Consider the following 13,831-nt stretch of genomic DNA (forward strand, 5'->3'; position numbering starts at 1 on the left):
AGACTTCGAAAGTATCCTTTAGTTTTTACGTATATATAGACTTTTAGTCCATATATTTATTTATGTAAATATATTTGTACTTCTTTCGTTGTAAGTATTTGGTTTAAGCAGAATTGATCAAAAATGATCCTGTTATTATTTTGAGCAGTGTATTAACATATTGCAGAAAAAAATTTAGTTTCGTATGTCATAGTCAAGAATTGTATTAATAAAACAAAAGTGTGACCAAGAGTATATACTTAAAAGAGTAGGATAAAACGGTATGTTTCAATACAGGAATGTAGTTAAGTTTTCTAACTTGAAAGCATATTTTTTTATTGTTTTGTGCAATATATTAATACTTGTCCTAGAAAAAAATTTATTTTTTGTGTTACGAGAGAAGTTAGGAATTTCGAATATATTCAAGAAAAATACAATAGTGATACGATTTTATATAAGCACGTATCTAAAATTTTTTGGTTTGAAGAAAAGCTTTATACATCTGTATGTAAGAATAAAATTATTCTCTTAAAATTACTTTCGTTTACTACTGTATATTTCTAAAATAATGTGTATAACAAAAGTATATATGAAAATACAACGTATATTTTTTCTATATTTTTATTTAAATATTTAATTTTTAAATGATGTAATGTATATTGTAAAAAGTCAAGAGTTGTGCGGAAGTTCTTTTTCATTTGATGATTTCCAACGTGTTATTTTTTTCGCTATATTATGTTACTGTACGCCTTTTATAATAAACAGTATCTGATATGCGAATAATTTTGTTTGTACTAACTAGCACAATTTATGTACTGCACTTCATATGATTAGAATCGCGAGCTTCCAAACTCGATATTAGGCAGCGTTACTTAGAAATATAAAAGAAAAATAAAACATGATGATAATTTTCTGTATATTAATTTGAAACGACCGTTAATCCTGTTCGCGGACTAGCTCTTCGGAAGGTTTCGGGAATAAGATTTGGTTCGTGACGGAGTCTAAAAAGAAAATGATTCATGTATTGTTGTAATATTGTGTAATATCTACGTAAACGTGTTTGTGTGTGTTGGGTATATGTAGTCGCGATATACAGGATTGATTGTTCCATCTATTGGTAAAGTTTACCTGTTGGGTAAATCTGGCAATCCGCGCACATGATTGGATAATCTTGCTACTCTTACTCAATAGGTAAACTTTATCAAGAAGTTGGAACAATCGGCCCACAGTGGTGTGCGTGTGTGTGTGCGTGCGTGCGTGCGTGCGTGCATGTAGTAAACAGTGACGGCAGAGATATAGGATCTGTATACGTATGAAACATACAGTTCGCGCAATTAATTCCTCCATCCCTGTTTTGACATTGCTAACCCCCTGTTTTGACAGTAACAGCGGTACTTTAGCACCTCGTAAGGGGGTTCGAAAGAATTTTTTGAATAGAGTAGATCATGAACAATCGATCGGTATCGATTAGAACAGAGAGACGGCCCTTTATCAAATTTTTAACGATTTTTTTAGCTACGAGGACGGGCGAGTCGGGCGTCGTGTCTCGACAAAAGTGCTAACAGCGGTACTTTGGCACCTCGTAAGGAGGTTCAAAAGAATTTTTTCCAATATGTACACTTTAAAGTTTACTGATTTCAAAGAGACCAAAACAAAACGGTTGCGACATTTTTAAACTAATGTCCTTCATGTTCGAAGTTACAATTTTGGGTAAGACGGCATTTGCTGTATTAAATCTACTAATCTTCCCAGACAGCACATGATATCATTCAATATTCATACTGTGATTATACCGAATAAACCAGAAACGTTAATATGACGTCTTAGTAAAATATTATTTCTTGTATAATACAAGTGCCGGAACACGCAGCGGTCATAGCGCCATCAGGGGTGCGTTTCAAAACTGGACTATATCAACTCCGAGTATCTTTTATCCTTGTTCAACATTCAGAGTGAACACAAGGATAAAATGATATTTGAGTTGACAAAAGTCGAGTTTTGGAACAAATCCCAGTGAGTGATTCTTCTTTTCCCGCCTTTTCGGCCACAGGTGTGTGCAATGGTGTGCAGGTGTATTGAGCACGAGCATAATAAATCCAAGGTAATCTCTATTTTTTATGCAGCTTCTTTCGATGGGTACTATAATATATCAAAATTTCAGCCAAATCAAAAATCCAAAAGTTCACGGGTGGCACACTTGAGATGGAATACATATATATATATATATATATGTATGTATATGTGTATGTGCATGTGCATGCATACATGACATACTAGAGACATCACTATGATAACGCAGATACTGTAGAGACGTACTGGAGATATAGTGAAGATATACTCATACATCTCAAAATAACTACGGTATATCACTAGAAGCTCTCTGCGAAAGTCTACGGGATGAGAAATCGCGGACATAGTAAATTCTGAAGAATACTCTGTACGTCACAGACGCGTCTCAAATATCTTGACGACGTATTCAACATACGTTTGCGATATCGTTCTAATGTTGTCAATATCGATTCGCTTCGACCAGAAAATAGGATTCTTTCTTTTATTTCATTTATTTTTATCGATCTAATTTCTACTTGTAATGGTGATAAATTAACCATGTGCGCAAAGTATGGAAGGACGAAGGAGACTCGGTTCGAAATGTTTCCATTTATTCTGAACAAAGTACAAAACACGATTTCAGCTTAAGATCTAGCGGATTACATTCTGCAAAATATTACTTTTGTCCCTTATCGCGATCGTAAATAACTGATGAACGCGTCGCTCGGTGTAATTTAAAATAATTTAATTAAGGCAACTCTGTTGTATTACGCTATACATATTATCCTCCTCGCGTACATATATGTAGATATATGTGTGTGTGTGTGTGTGTGTGTGTGTGTGTGTGTATGTGTGTGTATATATTAATATATATAATTTGTATATTCTCTCTATATATTCACCATTCGATACAATAAAATCAATCGTACAAAATCGATTCAATGTGAGAGATTACACATGCGATTAACGGCACTTTTTCGCTCAAAAACTCTCCAAAACGCGATATATATACTTACTAAATTCTACCCCGACTAGACTAGCAAGCGATCGAGATTTAAAATCGGTTTACGATTACACGCTGCTCGCGCATTATGTACAACTTTCGCCGAAGCGAACATAGAGCAGGATTGCGGGAGTTAGGTTGGCTTGTCGTCGAAGTCGACAAATATATTTTTTAATACCTTAACGATTAAACTCCCGATTTGGCGTCATCAACATCGGTTATCCGAGTCTATCGACACACAATAACGCCTCGCACGGTGCTGAATACAATAAATCGCGTGTTCGGCTAGAATTATTTCTTTGTCGTTTCCTTGATGAAAAAAATTCTCATATCTTATAATTAAAAAAATTTTTTATATTTTTAACTTATGAAGATTAAAAATTTAAAGAAATATTTAAAATTTCAGATTTTATAAATTTTCTTAGAAAATTATTGAATGAAAAATCTTTGAATATTTCAGAATTCATATATTGTATAAAGAATTACAGAAAATATGTAGTAACTCTGTCTCATTATTTTAAAAAAATGTGTTCCAACTCATACCAAAAAAATCTAAAAATTTTCTAAAAAGTTATAAAATTTATGTAAAAATTATGACAAGTTATGTGAAAAATTTTAAGAAAATTTTTCGCCAAGGTTTTTTTTAATAAATTAGAAAAGAATGTGTGGATTGGACAAGATAATTTTGTTTGCTTAATAGTTCAAACATATATTAGCAATGATTTTGCGAGCTGAAAATCTCGAGAATTTGTAATAATTTTACTTCCAATTCGTTAATTTCTATCTTCTACGGTGAGCGATTTATAATTTATCGTGCTTAATTTTCATGCAACTCTTGGCTATCAGTATATTCCTCTTAAGAAATATTGACTCTCATGAATAAATTATTATTATATAGCCCAAGTGGTTATAAAATACTGCATAATATTTCGATTCATTTGAATGAAGGTAACGATGAAATTTTCATTTAGGGTTACGAAAGAGCTTCATCACTAGTTTCTTCATGTCGCAGATAGAGCCCCGCGAATGAAATCTTATTACTGTCGCAAAAAACATAATACATCCGTATTTCCTGTATTTAAGAATATATCAAGATGAGATATACGTATAGAACTCATCTCATTCTTATTATTTGAAGAGCATTTGATTGTGAACATTGAGATTGTGCGAAGATCCAATGGTTTTCTTCGTTAAGAAGAAGTTCGCTTAGCATAAAAAATGAGAAAATATTAATTACATCGTATCAATACATCGATATATTGACACCTACGGCATTGCGTCTTAATCTCGAGACTAAATTTATAGTGTCATACACGTAATATATTTCTTTATAAAACGATTATATCGAATAGGCACTCGAATGGAATTATCAGCATTGAGAATATCCTATTTATTGCTTATTATTAGATTGATTTACATATGAGATTTAGCAGAGCGATTTGTGAATAATATCACGTAACGTTACGTGCAGTAAAATCAATTTTACATTCAATCGGCAGAGTGTGACGTAATAGTTACTACGTGATGAGTATTTTTTTTACTTTATGCAAGAAACTTTGCAATACTAGGTAATACTATAATTTCCACATTATTACCATATCACGTTTATAAATTATTGTCTCTCAATAGATGTGAATTACTGTAATTAAGACGAAAAATTCGATTTAAACGGGTCATGACTGATAAATATGTCGCCGTCAGAATTCGCATAGATTTAGATATCCTTGCTATTAACTCTTCATTAATGTATAATTAGATAAGACATAGAAAAATTGTCATAAAATAATTTTAGATGCGTTTCTTCAAGAAAAAATTTATAAAAGTTAGGAAATGAGATTAAATCATAATTTAAGCACTGCTTGATTTTTACAGACATTATAATCATATTATATATTGAAATCCGTTTTGATTTAACAAACTCTTGCATATAAATACTTATAATTCGGTTAATATTAAACATTGACTTATTAAAGTATCTTAGCTTGTTAAGAAAATCAAAAATATACATATTATTATATGTCACAATAATGAAGAGCTAAAGTCTTGTACAAGGCCATTGTCCTCATTAGGCGATTTTTGGCGTGCTTCTGGTATAGTAACCAAAAGCAACCGCGACTAAGGCTATTTTCGTTTTCAGGGATCAGAAGACAAAGATAGCCCTAATCGCAGTTGCTTTTGGTTGCTATACCAGAAGCACGCCAAAAATCGCCTATTATATCGACATTCGCAAATCACAGAGCGGTTTCGAGAGTAGGAGCACTCGGACTGCGCGGTGCTACATTTTGTGTCACTGCGTGTCGCGGAGATTCCGATCGCGCTCTGAATCTCTTGCTAAAGTAAAGATTCTGTGACAAATTGGTGCTCGTGGGTGTGCTGGCCAGGAATTGGGCTTTCGCTAGTTGATTGCTGATTCTCCTCGACTCCAGAGCACTTACGGGATCCTGACTCTTAGATTCGAGCGTATCCTGGCTGGTTTTCGCAGGAGATGCGGTTCGTGTAGGATTATCAGATGTGCTTGTGATTAATTCTCGGATATGGTTGTTTTGATTTAACGATTTGATTGCGGGTTCGAGATTGAGTTCATTCATAGACACCTTGTTTGCCGTTAGTCTATCGTTGTTCGCAGTTTTGTAATCGGTGACACACAGGTGACTCGGTAGATCAATGCAAAGATCCAGTTGTCGTCTAGAATTCAGTCTTGAAATGGGAGATGTGTTTTCCGGCGAGGGCTTCATTGCCTTTTCCTCCGCCGCAGTGTCCTCGATTATGGTGGATGAAAGAACATCGGTCCTCGGGGTCTGAAACCTCCAAACTGAGCGTGGACTCAGAATTTTAGCTAAGGGACTCTGATGAGTATTCGGCGACAATTGTTGTGGCTGTTGTTGACACTGTTGGCGTGATAGTTTTAGCTGTTCCGCCGCCGATAATCGCATGGGATTGGTCTTTACACTCTGTTGAAGGAGTAAACGTTTGAAATCCATTCGTGACGTGGGCGATTGCACCGTAGTTGATATCTGAAATGAATCGGCTGAATTAACGAGAGAAACAAATCGTAGCGAATAAATAAATCACAAATTCCAGGATTTTAGAAAGGTTAAAAATATCAATTTGTGCTAAAATAAACTTAGGCCGATATTCATAATCGGATCTTATATTTAAGATTGTATTAAGTACAGTAGATATCTTAAGATATCATGAACTAATCAGAGAGCCGCATTAGCATCTTAAGACATTATTTAAGACGGTCTTAAAATAAGAACGGTCTTAAAATAAGACTATGAATACCGCCCATAGTCTTCGTTTATATTAAACAATTAAATTAATGATTTAAAAAAAACAATTTCTCTGAGAGAAATAAGAATAGAAATTGAGAGAGAAGATATGATCCATCTTCGAATCGCTGATTTTCGCACGGCCGGATATTGATAATTACCTCTGCAGAAGCTTTTTGAGATTCCGGACTCCAGCTATGCCTGGTACCGGCCGGCGTTTTCACTAAAGAGTTCATTGATCCATATGGCGACAGGTTTTCGTTATCGTTTTCATTGAGCTTGATATTGAGTTTCTTTTTGGACTTGTGAATCGCAGCAAATAATTCTTCGTTGGACATGGTGCTTTTGGTAGGCGACAGGACTAGGTTGGTTGGCGTCGTCCTGCCAGAAGAAGTCTGGATGGGAGTGCTTCTACCCGAAGAACTGCTCGTTGGTACCGGTGATGGGCAGTTATTGTCGGTGGTGGTGGTCAGAGCTAGACGTTCCGCCACGGTTGGCACCGATCGTCCATAGTAGCTGATGGGAGTGGACGATTTGAAGCCGTTATCGTAACCCTCGTGGCCGATCGGTGAAATTGGATTATTTCTCAGAACGTCTGCATTAGAAGACTTCGTAAGAGGATCGTTGGCGGGTGAAGATGCAAAGAATCGATAGCCGAGTGCAGCTTGGTTTAGAGGCGTTGCGAATCTGTGCATAAGATAATAAAGTATATTTAAAGGTCAATAGCAATTAACGTTAGTTGCTTCAATAGACTTGATGATTAATGATCTAAACTTTTTTCAAATCTTTCATATAATAAATATAAAAAAATGGATAACTAGGGCTAATTAACAGTAAATTTGACATTGTTTTACTGATATTGTTGTATTCTTGATAATATGTAATATTATTAATATCATTAATAATTCTTTAGTCTTCTGATGTTAGAAAATATGTAGGGTAAACCCGGCAAATACGCCGCACTGGGATTTACGCCGCAGGAGTTAGAAAAAATAGAAGGAGTGGGGATAATTTTCTTGCAACTACTCTGTTATATGCCTTTATGTTATATTAGTATTAAGTTATAATTTCAGCTTTTTACTGTTAATATTAATGAAATTATTATGAGTTGAATCGATTTGTCACTGTAATAAGTAGCGCCATCATAAATTATAATCTACATAAAATGATTATTGTAGGGCGTGTAAAAGACCTAGTGGTTATTTCGTGATACATACGTGTAGAGGAATATTAAAGCATGTTGTATAACAAAATACAAGTGCTTTGCTTTCGTATTCTTTGTTTAGTTTGTTGTCTTGTATATGCCACCTGTTTGGGATATACGATATTTTTAGCGGACGGAATTTATGCCCAAAACATACAAAGTGCGCAGATTGAAATCAGTGCACTAAATGCAATAAACGTATTACATGAAATAATGTACCTCTTGTCATAACACTTCTAATATATATAGGAAGATTGTAATTATTACTTATTCATATACATATTTATCATTTTTATTCCTTAATAAAACTTTATAAACGCATTTTATAAGTGTTTATTGTGTCATTTTACGTCTTATTTATATGCATTATTTGTAAATTTTTCATGAGACGTACATACCCCCCCGCCCCCTATGAGTAGCCATATATCCCACCCCTATGGGATATATGGCAAAAATGCAAGGGTTTCAAAAAGTTTATTTTTTAGTATGAAAAATTAATATATTTCGGATTCCTAATATTTTTTTCATAGTAGTAGAAAGTATGAAGTTTTTACTGGTATAGTATTTATTTGCCTTAAACATGGTAAATGGTCCTACTTGATAAGTTAAACCTCCCTCAGGTGCGGCGTTATACCGGGTTTACCCTAAGGATTGGAAAGAGTTAGAAGAGTTAAAAATAGAAAGATTCTTTCTGTTACCTAATTGAGTTTTTAAATCAATTGTATAAATTTGCAGAAAAATTTACAATTGATTTAAAATTAAGTATAAATAGAAAGAATCCTTCTATCTATAACTTTTATAATTTTTTTCTAATTCTCACCTATTTCTAACATCCACGACTGACTGAGGTTGATTCTGCACAAATCTGCCTCTCATATCCCCTTCCAAATTTCTTTTCTCCGCATCTACGTGAAGAACATGTCGAGTCTGTTCGTTCTCTACAATCGTGATTCTCTGTTGACTCTGTTTCGCCAACATGTGCATGCTACTGAGAGAACCGTGTCCCAGACCCCTGGTGATGTCCGGCGTGACACTACGAGGTGGTTCGATTTCTCGTTGAGACCTTCGTATCGGTAGGGTATGGAACTGCTGTTGATTGATATCTCTGGCTGATGAACTGAGTTGCTGATTCCTGGCGTTGTGCATGTGCACTGTTTGATAATTGCAAACTCGTTGCTGGTACTCATAGTTCGACATCCTTTGCTGATCGAGAAGATTTCTGCCATTGTCATATTGTTGAATATTTCGTCGAGAATCGTAGATGGCCTGCTTTCGATCCTGCGCGATCGGTTGCTTTTCATTTTTGGAATAAGCTCGCAGATTCGGTGGCTGCGTATCCTTTAAGATTTCTTGGTACTTATTATACGACTTTTGTCGATCCTCGGGCTTCGGTGGAGCGATATAGGGCGGCGGTTGAACGATCGCTTGTGGCGGTATGGATTCCGGAGATATAGTCAGTAAAGTGTTGTCTGCAACACAATTAAGAGAATGTCTTTACGTTTCTCGCAAGTGGTAAGTTAGGACATAAATATTTTTCTTAGATAGATTCCCAGACAGCACACAATATTTATAAAATATTTACAAAATATTTATAAATATTTATAAGGCTTATTTTAAATATTTTATAAATATTTTTGTAGTCTTAGATTGCGTAGATCATAAACATTTATTATAAATACATTTATTGTAAATCTTATAGTAAATGCTATGGAAATACTTAATAAGACATTATAATTCAAATAAAAAATAACAGAAATATTTATTTATATCTATCATAAATATTACATTAAATATTTAGTTTATCTTTTAATAATATTTTGAATGAAGCTTTATATAAAATATTTATATAACATTTCAAAAAATGAATAATAATAATTATTTATCATAAATATTCTATGCTATCCGGATTATTTTTAGCTTGATAAAATACAATATTAGAATTACTATCTTTTAAAAGCTTTTAAATAGATTAATCTTTTTTTAAAAAGATCATAAAATGATCTCAAAGATTTGTGTTAAATCTATATCATGCCTATATATATTATAATTGTGATACATTTTATTACATGTGTGATTATTTCTTGCAATTTCTAATTTATAATTGTTATAATTGTTTTATTCGAGATATTGCGATTATTAAAAGTTACGTAAGAGGAAAATTTTTTGATGATTATAATTTCATGTGTTAAACATAGTAATATATACATGTAGACTTAAATATATATTAAAAATACATTTACATGAAGACTATTGTTGAAATATATCGTGAGTGATTATCCAAGCAAAGCAACATTGCAAAAGCATCACAAACACAAACATGCAATAAACAAAACGTGAGAAAATTATAATACAGCGCATAAGTTTGATGTTGATTTTTATAGTCATCTAAATTATTAAATTAAATTTTAATATTCAATGAAATTAAGTCAATTAGATCAATAATATGGAATAATTACATGTTAATGTAATTTATCGACATTATATATATATATATACATATATATAATGTATACAGGGTGGGGCATTTTAATCGCCCCAGGGGAATATCTCAGAAACTAAGAGAGATACAAGAAAAAGTGCTTCATGAAAAAATATTTTATTATAGCGTTTAGAAAGCTCTCGAGATGTGCTACAAGAATATCCAATAAAAAATTGGGGTTTCCATTAAAAAAATTCATGTTGACCCTGATCTGATCTTGATAGTGCCCTCTATCCAAAACCCGTTATGTCCACCTTCTTTCTCCTAAGAAAACCTACAACTTTCATATAAAACTTTTTCTTATATCTCTTTTAGTTTCTATAGTTAGAGATATTCGCCTGGGGTGATTAAAATACCCCACCCTGTATATACATATACATATATAATGTCTAATATTAAATACATGCAGACAAAGCTTAATATGTAGATATATATTTTAGAAAAATATTAAAGAATTATTAAAATGTAATATATAACAGAAAAATTCACATCTCTCTTCACGTCAAACTTATGCACAATATACCTAGGAAGTTAAAAAAAAACGTACTCACCAGGTATATGGAGCATGGAACTATGATATGTGTGAGTTACTAGTGCGGGGTGCCACACGCGCGTGAGGTGCATTTTTTTTCTAAAACTATACAGTAGGCACATAGGTATATCGGAATACATAAAATGAAAAATAATGGACAAAAACAGGCAGGAACTTAGGATGGTGCAGTATTTACAAATTCAGAGGTGCATATATGTATGATATGTACATGGGTGAGACGATATAGATAAAAAAAGAGAAAAACAATAACAAAATACAAGTGCTTTCCAAAAAGAATGACGTCTATTCACATACATTTTTAAATCATTAAAATGACATTGTTTTGTCGGCGATAGTAATATTGTACTTTTATGTATGTACAGACAATAATAGATGCGTCGCGATAACGCATTGTGGGAATACAAAAGGAAAAACATGTACATATATGTGACTATAATAACGTTACTTACAGCAGATGTATGGTGCATTCGGGGAGACGCTATTAGCGCTACTTCTGTCTTCTATCTTCGTTGTTTATTAGACGTAAAACAAGGATGGAGTGACAGAATAGTGCTAATAGCGTCTTCCCGAACGCACTTGTAGATTCCTTAACGCTCTACACATATATACATATACAGTACACGCTGATAGTGCATGCTCCCCTGCCCAGGTTGTAAGTACATACGTCCTCGTGATATTAGTTGCAAGCTGATTAATCAACACTGTTGTGTCAGGGTAATACTGTGAGGAATGCGGCACAAAGTGCGATTCGAATCCCGTTCCCTTTCGAATTCAATTAACGTATATGCGGCTAGTTTTATAACCTGTGTGCTATTATCCCACGTTATCCCGTAAACAGGCGGCGTGAAATTACGTGTGATATTATCGCGCTAACTAAACGCTAGCGAAGTCGATGTGGTAACTATCGTATAGATTACAGGCGCGGTATATACCTATTATAAAAGCAACATTATATCATCAGTGAAGAGAGAGTAATCGTTTCACATTAATCCTCTATGAAATTTGCTTGGTTCTCTCTAGTATGCTCTCTAATTCTTTATATTGTATCAATCTAATTGTTATCCCATCGTAGATCAGGCTAAGGCCCTGCGTGCAATAGTATAAATAATAGAAACAGGAATAAATATTAAATATTAGAAAAATAAAAAGATTAAACATATAGAGAATAACGCTGCACAATTAATACAAATAAGATATATGACATATAATACGTCTTACATATTATATCGTCTTTCATATTATTATTTATACGATATGTGTGTTACATTTTTAATCTCTATTCCTAATTTTTTTTATTTTTAAATTACTCAAAATTTATGTCTGTTTCTAATATTTTCTTCTTCTATTGAAGCGGAAGGCCTAACTTTCTCAGTTTTTATATTTAATATTAGAGAATAAAATTAAGTAATATTTTATGAAATTATTAAAAAAATGTACATATATTTTTTAATGCTTTTTACGATCGCAAAAAAGCATACAAACACGGTATCATCCTAATATAATTGTAGCTATAGGTTCTATGTACTCACAGTTAGTCCTTGTTAGTCAGTGACAGACGCTACTTACAACGAGAGGCGAGCACGCATCTCGAGCAAACATGCGACACGACAAATTAAGGCACAATTACGAGGATTTCACAAGCATGCCGTAATGTGAACTGCCGTTATCTCGATTATGGAAGATGACGGCTGTTTATTTGTAGAATATTTAACGGTGAGTCAATGCGAGATCGGACGTGAAGATCTTAACGTCTTTCTGATCGGAGGACGGTTAATTTGATGTCATTAAATTATTATTATAAAGTTATTATAAATTAATTACATTTCAAATTAAAGTATATAACGTAATATTTATATATAATTTAGATTAACAATAACAAATATATATCTAAAGTTTAAGAATAATTTTTATAGTTTTTTTTAAATTCCATAGAAATTTCCAATTACAATAATAGATGAGATAATCTGCAAAATTATGGTAACTTAAAATACAATAACATACTTTTCGTATCATCAATAGATAGAGGTCTATAACTTAACTTTGTGTAACGCGTTACTTATCAATTAGTCACGAGTGAAATACAAAGGAAAATCGAAGATATTGTAATCGCGTTATTACGTTCCGCGTATGCACGAAAAATACGTTTTTCTCTTATTATCAGGGTTGGGTAGTGCTAAATTAAAAAAATAAAAGTTAAGTTAAAAAGTTAAAAAGTTAATTAATTTTAACTTAACTTAGTTACATTTTAGACTCTTAACTTTCTAACTTAATTTAGTTACATTTTATCAGTAACTATTAACTTTTAATTTGATTTTTTTGAAGTCAATCCTCAGACACAATGCGAGAGGATAATGATTATATAATTTAGTAATTTTATATTGTATAATCGTTACTTGTGAACAAAAATAACCAGATTTTTTAATAAATATGCTGTGAGAAAGGAAAAATATGAAAAATTATGTAAAATGATCAAACTTTTTCTTTTTGTTTTTTTTTGATTGTTTGTTCGGACCAAATTTAACTTTTAACTTTTCAATTACTTTTTTTTATTAACTTAACTTTTAATTCACTTTTATTATGGATTAACTTGTATTTAATTAAGTTAAATTTTCAAGACTGATAATTTTAATTTAGTTAAAAAAAGTTAACTTACCCAACTCTGCTTATTATTATCAAGAAATCACTTTCGTATGTCTTCAGGATCACTATTTTCTAGACCTCGTTTTCGATTTATAAGTTCACAAATGCGAAATAAAGAACTAGCAGCAACGAATTACGCATTTATCGCGAGCAGATAATAGTTTTATAGGCTATGACTAATTCTCTCCTGTTCTTTTTATGGATTTATTTTCATATTTATACTGCGTCGCAAGAAGAAGTCATACAGAAATTGCGTAAATCATTATATCAATAACAGACTCATCAACTTCACTTTGAAAATCGTTTTAATCGTAAATTATCACTGTCTCTAACAACGCAGCAAAATATTCTTACGTGCATAAAATATGTAGCAACAATAATGAAATACGAATATTATTGTTTCATAGAAAGAATGGTTTTGCTGAAACACTTAAAAATTTAGCTAGATGTAGATCTGAAAATAATTTTGTTTGAATCATCAAAATAATTATATGTAGGACTCTAAAACTAGAATGTTAAAATTTTTTTGCAGCATTGTCGTCAACGTTTAAACGTTCTACATAATTATTTTGACAGTTTGATAAAATTATTTCCAGATCTGTATTTAGTTAAATGTTTAGAGCTGTTATTTTAGCAGAATTATTCTTTCCCT

The 13,831-nt window shown here is 32.5% G+C and overlaps 1 protein-coding gene across 1 annotated transcript in view; it reads right to left on the minus strand.

Moving 5' to 3' along the window:
• Positions 1 to 5,245: 5,245 nt before the first annotated feature.
• Positions 5,246 to 13,831, minus strand: part of gukh (NHS actin remodeling regulator GUK-holder) — a 22,612-nt gene continuing 14,026 nt past the window's right edge. Inside the window, exons 6-8 of the mRNA XM_018462712.1 lie at positions 8,328 to 8,976; positions 6,465 to 6,990; positions 5,246 to 6,045 (exon numbers count right to left, since the gene is read on the minus strand). Coding sequence (XP_018318214.1) covers positions 5,263 to 6,045; positions 6,465 to 6,990; positions 8,328 to 8,976 — 1,958 coding nt within the window. The 3' untranslated portion in view covers positions 5,246 to 5,262. The remainder of the gene's footprint in view (positions 6,046 to 6,464; positions 6,991 to 8,327; positions 8,977 to 13,831) is intronic.

The sequence above is a fragment of the Mycetomoellerius zeteki genome, unplaced genomic scaffold (assembly GCF_001594055.1).
Source record: "Mycetomoellerius zeteki isolate Tzet28-1 unplaced genomic scaffold, Tzet1.0 scaffold145, whole genome shotgun sequence".
Taxonomy (NCBI): Eukaryota; Metazoa; Arthropoda; class Insecta; order Hymenoptera; family Formicidae; genus Mycetomoellerius; species Mycetomoellerius zeteki.